This window comes from Zea mays, chromosome 8 (assembly GCF_902167145.1).
Source record: "Zea mays cultivar B73 chromosome 8, Zm-B73-REFERENCE-NAM-5.0, whole genome shotgun sequence".
NCBI lineage: Eukaryota > Viridiplantae > Streptophyta > Magnoliopsida > Poales > Poaceae > Zea > Zea mays.
This window is the reverse complement of record NC_050103.1, coordinates 165,715,681-165,725,092: the sequence shown is the minus strand read 5'-3', so window position 1 is coordinate 165,725,092 and position 9,412 is coordinate 165,715,681. Positions and strand designations below refer to the sequence as shown.

At 46.1% G+C, this 9,412-nt stretch overlaps 1 protein-coding gene across 1 annotated transcript; it reads left to right on the top strand.

Annotated features, from left to right (window-relative positions):
- The first annotated feature begins 3,902 nt into the window (after positions 1 to 3,902).
- LOC100194111 (uncharacterized) lies at positions 3,903 to 9,338 on the top strand. The gene is made up of 10 exons (NM_001139164.2): positions 3,903 to 4,045; positions 4,619 to 4,856; positions 5,112 to 5,360; positions 5,481 to 5,531; positions 5,838 to 6,050; positions 6,218 to 6,270; positions 6,927 to 7,041; positions 7,117 to 7,371; positions 7,506 to 8,644; positions 9,087 to 9,338. The coding sequence occupies exons 1-9, from the start codon at positions 4,004 to 4,006 to the stop codon at positions 8,588 to 8,590; spliced, it is 2,301 nt and encodes a 766-aa protein (NP_001132636.2). The 5' UTR covers positions 3,903 to 4,003; the 3' UTR covers positions 8,591 to 8,644; positions 9,087 to 9,338.
- The last annotated feature ends 74 nt before the right edge of the window (positions 9,339 to 9,412 follow it).

Below are 9,412 nucleotides of genomic sequence, written 5' to 3'. Positions count from 1 at the left end.
GGATTGCCACGAATTAATTGTACTTGGGTAGGGTTAAGGAAAATAAGGGCTCTCAGAATAACCTTAACCACTTCGTGGTCATCCCATTTTGTGCTCCCGAGGTTGCGCACTTGGTTCACCAAGGTCTTGAGCCGGTTGTACATGTCTTGTGGCTCCTCCCCTTGGCGAAGACGGAAGCGACCGAGCTCCCCCTCGATCGTTTCCCGCTTGGTGATCTTGGTGAGTTCATCACCCTCATGCGCCGTCTTGAGTAGGTCCCAAATCTCCTTGGCGTTCTTCAACCCTTGTACTTTGTTGTATTCCTCCTTGCTTAAAGAGGCAAGGAGAATGGTTGTGGCTTGAGAGTTGAAGTGCTCGATTTGGGCTACTTCGTCCGTGTCGTAGTCCTCATCCCCTACGGATGGTACCTGTACACCATACTCAACAACATCCCATAATCTTTTGTGGAGAGAGATTAGATGAAATTGCATCAAATTACTCCACATAGCATAATCTTCACCATTAAAAGTTGGTGGTTTGCCTAATGGGACGGAAAGTAAAGGTGTATGTTTAGGAACGCGAGGGTAGCGTAGGGGGATCTTACTATACTTCTTACGCTCTTGGCGTTTAGAAGTGACGGACGCCGCGTCGGAGCCGGAGGTGGAGGTCGATGAAGTGTCGGTCTCGTAGAAGACCACCTTCCTCATCTTTTTGTGCTTGTCCCCACTCCGATGCGGCTTGTGAGAAGATTTTTCCTTCTTCTCCTTATGGTGAGAAGAGGAAGATCTTTTCTCCTTCCGCTTGGAGGATTTCTTCTTCTTCTCTCTTCTCTTGGTGCGGGATTCTTCCGATGAAGTGCTCCCTTGGCTTGTAGTGGGCTTGTCGTCGCCGGTCTCCATCTCCCTCTTGGTGTGATCTCCCGACATCACTTCGAGCGGTTAGGCTCTAATGAAGTACCGGGCTCTGATACCAATTGATAGTCGCCTAGAGGGGGGGGTGAATAGGGCGAAACTGAAATTTACAAAAATAATCACAACTACAAGCCGGGGTTAGCGTTAGTGATAATAAATGAGTCCGCAAGAGAGGGCGCAAAACAAATCGCAAGCAAATAAGGAGAGTGACACGTGGATTTGTTTTACCGAGGTTCGGTTCTTGCAAACCTACTCCCCGTTGAGGAGGCCACAAAGGCCGGGTCTCTTTCAACCCTTCCCTCTCTCAAACGGTCCCTCTGACCGAGTGAGCTTTCCTTCTTCTCAATCAACCGGGAACAAAACTTCCCCGCAAGGGCCACCACACAATCGGTGCCTCTTGCCTCGGTTACAATTGAGTGTTGATCACAAGAGCAAAAGAGAAAGAAAAGAATGCGATCCAAGCGCAAGAGCTCAAAAGAACACGGCAAATCACTCTCTCTAGTCACTAGGGTTTTGTGTGGAATTGGAGAGGATTTGATCTCTTTGAATGTGTCTAGAATTGAATGCCTAGCTCTTGTAAGTGGTTGAGAAGTGGGAAAACTTGGATGGCTATGAATGTGGGGTGGTTGGGGTATTTATAGCCCCAACCACCAAACTTGACCGTTGGCTGGAGGCTTCTGTTCGATGGCGCACCGGACAGTCCGGTGCACACCGGACAGTCCGGTGCCCCCTGCCACGTCATCGTTGCCGTTGGATTCTAGCCGTTGGAGCTTCTGACTTGTGGGCCCGCCTGGGTGTCCGGTGCACACCGGACATGCACTGTTTGATGTCCGGTGCACCGGTATGGGCAGCCCTGACGTCTGCGCGCGCTGCGCGCGCATTTAATGCACGGCAGAGCCGTTGGCGCCGCAGGGAGCCGTTGCTCCGCTGGCACACCGGACAGTCCGGTGCACACCGGACAGTCCGGTGAATTATAGCGGAGCGGCTGCCGCGCGAACCCGAGGCTGGCGAGTTCAGGAGGCCGAGCTTCCTTGGAGCACCGGACATGTCCGGTGCACACCGGACAGTCCGGTGAATTATAGCGCGCCGGCTTCCGAGAATTCCCGAGAGCGAAGAGTTGGAGTCTGAGTCCCCTGGTGCACCGGACAGGTACTGTTCACTGTCCGGTGGCACACCGGACAGTCCGGTGCGCCAGACCAGGGGTGCCCTCGGTTGCCCCTTTGCTCCTTTATTGAATCCAAACTTGGTCTTTTTATTGGCTGAGTGTGAACCTTTTACACCTGTATAATCTATACACTTGGGCAAACTAGTTAGTCCAAAGATTTGTGTTGGGCAATTCAACCACCAAAATTATATAGGAACTAGGTGTAAGCCTAATTCCCTTTCACTTAGATATGTTGTCCCCAGCGGAGTCGCCAAAAAGTATGTTGACGCCTTTTCGGAGCGCCAAATACTCAAGAAGAACCGGCGGCGGTGCTCTCTGGTCAGGCGCGGACGGTCCGCGGCCTGGGGCCGGACGGTCCGCGACCTGGCGCAGGGGCTAGGTTTTCCTGCCTGACGGCCGGACGGTCCGCGCCCTGGGGCCGGACGGTCCGCGCGTGCGCAGGGGCGGCGGAAGATCGCCGACGACGCCTGGATCTCGCTCCCGGGAGGGACCCCGTCGGGAAGGAGAGATCCTAGGGGTTGTCTAGGCTCGGGCCGGCCGACCTAGACTCCTCTAATCGACGTAGAGTCGAGGAGAGGCGGAGAATTTGGGGATTGGGAGGCTAAACCTAAACTAGACTAGAACTACTCCTAGGGTAAAATGCGAATAGAAGTTGTATTGATTCGATTGTTGATGATTACAAATCGGCCGTAGACCTCTCTATTTATAGAGGAGGGGGGCTGGACCCTTTACACAACTGATTTCGAGCTAATCCCGCGATTTTAGCCAACAACCGTAGCACAAAACTCGGAACCCTAATCTGCTCTGTGCACGCGCGGACAGTCCGGCCCACAGGCGCGGACCGTCCGGACCGCGGACCGTCCGGCCTCAGGGCCGGACAGTCCGCCGGCTCATTTCTGGTTCGAACAGCTCCATTTGAAGGCCAAAACTACATGAACAATGATGAAGGCAATGGAGTCTGTCAGAACATCGAAGGAGGACCTGGAATTAGGCCACAAAAGTTGTTCTCAATAAGGAAAAGGAATAATTAACTGTGATATGTGCCTTGTTAATGTAAATTGTGACTATTGCGCCTTGTTACTGCAAAATATGATTCTGAAACGATTTTTATTGGGTCACTACATTATGTCTGGATGTGTTGGATGGAGCGCTTGGTTTTTTATTTGGTAATTGCATTCTGAAATGATTTTTATTAGCCCTGCTGTATGAGCTGGATAGAGCACTCGCCCGTGAGCTCATGCGGGTTGTTGGAGCGCCTACTTACAAATTACAATGAGTTTTGCAGCATAGTTGGTTGCGTATGCACAAGCAGACTAGCCACGTGCAGCATGCCCTTCACTCCTGTTCCATTTCCACCGGTTGTTGCGCCGTCTTGGCTTTTCAGCAGCCCTGACATTTGACTGCTAGTGCTAGTTACTAGTTTCTTCACTCGCCTTACAAAGTTACAAGTGACCTCGGCAAAGTGTTACTGGTAGTTTAGTTTCTGGAAAAGCTTGTTCTCTTGTTGTTGGATGATTGATGACAATTTGATAAGGCCGTACCTTCTGGCTTCAGATTTTCTTCATGGCATATTGTATGAGCTGGATGGAGCGCTCGGTTTTGGCTAAGCTAACCAAGCCAAGGAGCCAAGCCGATTAGTGTTTTAAGGATGGAGCCAAACGTGTTTGCTATAAGATTAGACCACCTAATTTGGAGGGAGGAGTTTGACAGAATATAAGTTGTAGGTGGGTATTTGAAAACACCCCAAACTTGCAAGTGGGTGTATGCAGTTTTCCCTAAATAAAAAGCAGGGAATATTAATAATTGCAGAGTGCCAAATGATTCTCAAATCTCAATCCATCGTACTAGTGGTACCACCACACACAGCCCCCTGTGCCCTCCTGCCGTCCGTGACGTGACGCAGCCGAGCCGCGCGCGCGCTCCGGGCCGGACGCCTCCGCTCGAATCGATGGACGCCGAGGCCGGCGTCGCCGGCGCCGACCAGCTTCCGGTACGGCGAGGGCACCTCTCGTTCTCTCATTGCCGTGTTTCCGCTCTCCTCCTCCTCTTCCTCCTCCCCGCGCCGTCGTTCGCCCGTTTTTGGTGTTGGTCGACCTCGGGGTGGGCATGGATCGCCTGCCGCCCACCCCGGCGGCTGTGCCTGCGCCGCGATCGGGGTCGTCTCAGATTTAGGGGAGGGTTTCCCGGCGCGGGATCCTCACGGGAATCATGGACTAGACAGGCGCGCCCGTATCTGCGAGATCGACCTCTCTCTCCTTCTCGACCACTCTAGTTCTCTCCCTCTCTGATCCATTCCTCTCCTGGGTGGCTGGGTTCCAATCTGAAGGGTTCAGTACTTCCGACTCCTGTTCGGTTTCTCCGCCGCAAACGTTTCCCGGCCTGCTTACGCGATTTGGTTTCAATTCAATCAATCGGGGTTTACTGATGTTAGGGCGGCACAGTATATTTAGTTGCCAATATACGGACCGTTTGGCTTGTTGGTAATAAATTGGCGACCATTGTTTAGAACACTGCTCTGAGTAAATATTTCTTAACGGCTGTCGTTCTGCCTTTGCAATTTCAGCGGAGGCAGTACTACCTGAATCTACTGCTTTTAGCTTACCAGAGCTTTGGTGTTGTTTACGGGGACCTGAGCACATCGCCTCTCTACGTGTATAAAAGTACGTTCTCTGGAAAGCTCAGACACTACCAAGACGAGGAGACAGTGTTCGGCGTACTTTCGCTCATCTTTTGGACCTTCACTCTGATTCCTTTGCTTAAGTATGTCATCATCGTCTTGAGTGCTGATGATAACGGCGAAGGTGCGTATAAATCCCTTCCTTAACATCCTCTTTGATCGTTCTATATGTCTGGCTGGATGGAATGGGACTAGTTTGTTGTAATCCAACATGAATATTGGCTAACAACAATATGTAAGAAAAAGCTAAAGCAACACTGTTTATCATCCTGATACATCTTATATTAAACAAATATATGCCTTAATCTATCTTCTGAAATAAGGCCTATCTTGGCACTTGTATCTTACAAATGAATAAGAGCTGTCTGCACCTTTGTAGGTGGACCATTCGCTCTCTATTCGCTCCTTTGCAGGCATGCAAAACTCAGCTTGCTGCCAAATCAACAAGCAGCTGATGAGGAGCTATCTTCATACTATAGAAATGGGTTCGCGCCTCGCAATGGATCTTCACCTTGGTCAAGAAGGTTTCTGGAGAAGCACAAAAAAATGAGGACTCTGTTTCTTCTCATAGTTCTCTGTGGCGCTAGCATGGTGATTGGTGATGGTGTCCTTACCCCAGCAATCTCAGGTGGACACTTACTACCACAATAATCTATTTGATTGCCTCTCATGTTGAGCAAGATTGCAGTTATCAACCTTTTTTATATAAATTTGTCATGCTTCATTCTGCTCGCAATTTTGCTTGCAGTACTCTCGTCTATGTCTGGATTACACGTTCGAGCTACTGGTCTACATCATAGTAAGTACAAATCATCTGTGTGAACTCGTAATTCAAATATTTATACTTGTGTGCTTAAAATTATCCCAGGGCTGCACATTTTGGAACCATTACCATAGAACGATATAAATTTGCACATATTATCATAGAACATCAGTTGATGAACTAAAATTCTTGCATTTCTTCCCCTGTATTTATGTGTCTTTTATGAAGATTACCTTATCATTTATATATAATGATTCTCTGGCATACTTTTTAGAATCACCAGCCAGTTTACTTCAGATGTTAACCATGTTGTGTTTCACATGCAATTTGTGTCCTATCCAGGTTCTGTAGTTCTCCTTTCATGCATTGTGTTGGTTGGTCTATTTGCATTGCAACACCGAGGTACTCAGAAGGTTGCATTCATGTTTGCACCAATTGTCATCATCTGGCTGCTTTCCATTGGAGGAATTGGTTTATACAACATTCTTCATTGGAACCCAAATGTATATCAAGCTCTCTCTCCATATTATATGGTTAAGTTCTTTAGAAAGACAGGTAAAGATGGATGGATTGCTTTAGGAGGGATCCTTCTTTCTATGACAGGTTAGTTACTATCAGCCCTACAGTGGGGCGGTGTATCATGTTTGCCTTTCCCTTCCTATTTTTTTATAACCTGGTTGCTATTTAGACTTTAATCACCAGGTCTACTTTCCACTTTTCAGGCAGTGAGGCAATGTTTGCTGACCTTGGTCACTTTACGAGTGCATCTGTCAGGGTAAGTTGAACTAGTATGATCCTCTGTCCATTTTTTTTTCTCAAACCATGGAGGGGAGCTGCTCATCATTTCATTAAGAGAGAAAAGGTACAACATACCGTATTTAGAAAAACCAGACTCGAGGCCCCAAACACACACCCAATACAGATAAAAAACTTGCCCCAAAAAACTACATGACCACCTAACCACACCGGTATATAACCCCCGGAGTCAGCAACCTAGCTATGATCTGTCCATTGGAATTTCAACTGGAAAGCATTCGGTCCTTTTGTTTAATGTTATTTTATGTTTTTTGTAATTATATTTGGTGGTTAACAGGTGAAGTGTGCTGTGCGATGAAGCAAACATGAAAAATGTCTTAGATATAATCTAATATGTTCCCTGTTAGAAACAACACCAAAGTTATTTGTGCTAAACAATTTATGGATGTAAAAAGACATTTAGTCCAACATGCTCATTTCAAAAGGATATAACCTGCGTATTTGAGATATATCCAAAAGAATACAACCTAGTTAATTGGGGGGATTCCTATTAAATTTTCTAATTGTCTGAATTGTCTGTAACTAGAGGACACAGGTTATGTTTGTTTGAACCATGCACCTTCTTCTGAAAAAAGAACTTGTTTAAAGCGTACAATAGTTTTCTCCTCGGTTCAGGTGGCTTTTATTACCGTCATATACCCATGCCTTATGCTACAATATATGGGTCATGCTGCATTTCTGTCGAAGAACACATTTCACATGCCGACAGGTTTTTATGATACTATCCCAGGTTTGTCTCCTCGCTCATCCCAGTCCCCTCTTTTTTCCTGAACACAGTGTAATTTACGTTTGTAATGTCATGCAGAACCAGTGTTTTGGCCTGTCTTTGTGGTGGCCACACTTGCTGCTGTTGTTGGTAGCCAAGCTGTTATTTCAGCAACATTCTCCATTGTGAAACAATGCCATGCTTTGGGATGTTTCCCGCGAGTGAAGGTTGTCCACACATCGAGGTGGATCTATGGGCAGATATATATTCCAGAAATAAATTGGATTCTTATGGTTCTTTGCGTCGCTGTCACTATTGCATTTCGTGATACTACTCTTATTGGCAATGCCTACGGTAAGTTTTTAGCATTAATTCACAATCATCGGCATCCTTCTTGTCTATATTTTTTTAGAAAACAAAAATCCAGCATTCTCATGCACTGGGAGTCTAAGCATAGTAGTGTTTTTTCTTTCTTTCTGTGTTTCCAGGTATTGCATGCATGACTGTTATGCTTGTTACTACATTCTTGATGGCATTAATAGTCATCTTTGTTTGGCAAAGGAACATAATATTTTCCCTAGTTTTCCTGGTTTTCTTTGGATCCATTGAAGCTGTATATCTTTCGTCATCTCTCATGAAGGTTCCTCAGGGAGGATGGGTGCCTCTTGTGCTTGCATTCATATTCATGTCAGTCATGTACATCTGGCACTATGGGTCAAGGAGGAAGTACCAGTTTGACCTACAGAACAAAGTATCAATGAGATCCATCCTATCTCTCGGTCCAAGCCTTGGCATAGTTCGGGTTCCTGGTGTTGGATTGATTTACACAGAGCTGGTCACTGGTGTACCCTCCATCTTCTCCCATTTTGTCACGAATCTCCCTGCCTTCCATGAAGTTCTAGTCTTTCTCTGTGTGAAGTCAGTGCCAGTGCCATATGTTTCACCAGATGAGCGATACCTTGTGGGTAGGATTGGACCTAAAGAATATCGGATGTACCGTTGCATTGTTAGATATGGTTACAAAGATGTGCAGAGAGATGATGACAATTTTGAGAACATGTTAGTTATGAGCATCGCAAAGTTTATTATGATGGAAGCAGAAGATGCTTCTTCAGCAAGTTATGATATCGCTAACGAAGGAAGGATGGCGGTCATAACAACCACTGATGCCTCTGGCAGCCCATTGGCCATGAGGGATTTCGACGGCCTAGCTGACTCCATGTCTACGAGGAGCAGTAAATCAGAAAGCCTTCGAAGTTTGCAATCCTCCTACGAGCAAGAATCCCCGAGTGTAAACCGGCGCCGCCGTGTCCGCTTTGAGGTCCCAGAGGAGGATGGCATGGGTCAGCAAGTGAAAGAAGAACTCACGGCACTAGTTGAAGCGAAACATGCTGGGATCGCATACATCATGGGGCATTCTTATATCAAAGCCAGGAGGAACTCAAATTTCCTGAAGAAGTTTGCTATTGATGTTGGTTACTCTTTCCTCCGGAAGAACTGCAGAGGCCCATCAGTCACGCTGCACATTCCACACATTAGTCTGATAGAAGTCGGCATGATCTACTATGTTTAGCTTAAGGCCCATTGCCGAAGCTCACATGTGGATACCCGGTCGGGGCAATGCTTGGTATGTTCCTGTTGGAACTTTCTGCTCTCCTTCATAGGTGGAAATTAACTTAGGGCATGTTTGGTTTCAATTAGTTCTAGGACTAAACTTTAGTCCTAGGACTAAACTTTAGTCCCTATATGTTTGGTTTTAGGGACTAAATAGATTCTAAAGTCATTAAATACATTGTCCAAAGACTCAAATACCCTTAGAATATACTCATAATATTAGTTATCTATAAAAAGGTAAGGGCAACATGATAATTATGAGCTTTTAGTCTCTTTTAGCACCTATGTGAAGGACTAAAGACTAAATCATTTTAGTCCATATTTTAGTCCTAGTGTTTGGCAAAAAAGGGACTAAAAGAGACTAAAAACTAGAGACTAATCTTTAGTTCCTCTAACCAAACACCCCCTTAGAAACCGGTTTAAGCTAATAGCCTTCGTTTCTGTTTTCCCTTCAGTGCTGTCTGCGGATTGTGGTGTGGAAGGAGTTCAGGCTTGTTCGTTCTGGGCCAAGTTTCAGCTTGTAGAGAAGAAGGCAGACTTCTTTGTTAATATTATTTTTAGCCTAAATAAACCAGCACAATGTTAGACGGTGATGTTTCTCATTTGGCATATTTGCATGCATGCTCTGTAATTTTTTCTGCGAGCTATGTGATGGAAATATATGCATCATCTTTATAAACTGGTCAGGGTTCTACTCCTTCCGTTTCAAAATAATAGTTGTTTTACCTCTTGATTTTTATGTCTATATTCAAACGAATGAGAATGAATCTACACATATACA

What these genes read in the sequence shown, in the direction of transcription:
- LOC100194111 (NM_001139164.2), top strand. Translation starts at nt 4,004, where the DNA reads ATGGACGCCGAGGCCGGCGTCGCCGGCGCCGACCAGCTTCCG. An exon ending in CCGGCGCCGACCAGCTTCCG is followed by an intron (nt 4,046 to 4,618) that starts GTACGGCGAGGG and finishes TTGCAATTTCAG; the next exon opens with CGGAGGCAGTACTACCTGAA. An exon ending in TGCTGATGATAACGGCGAAG is followed by an intron (nt 4,857 to 5,111) that starts GTGCGTATAAAT and finishes GCACCTTTGTAG; the next exon opens with GTGGACCATTCGCTCTCTAT.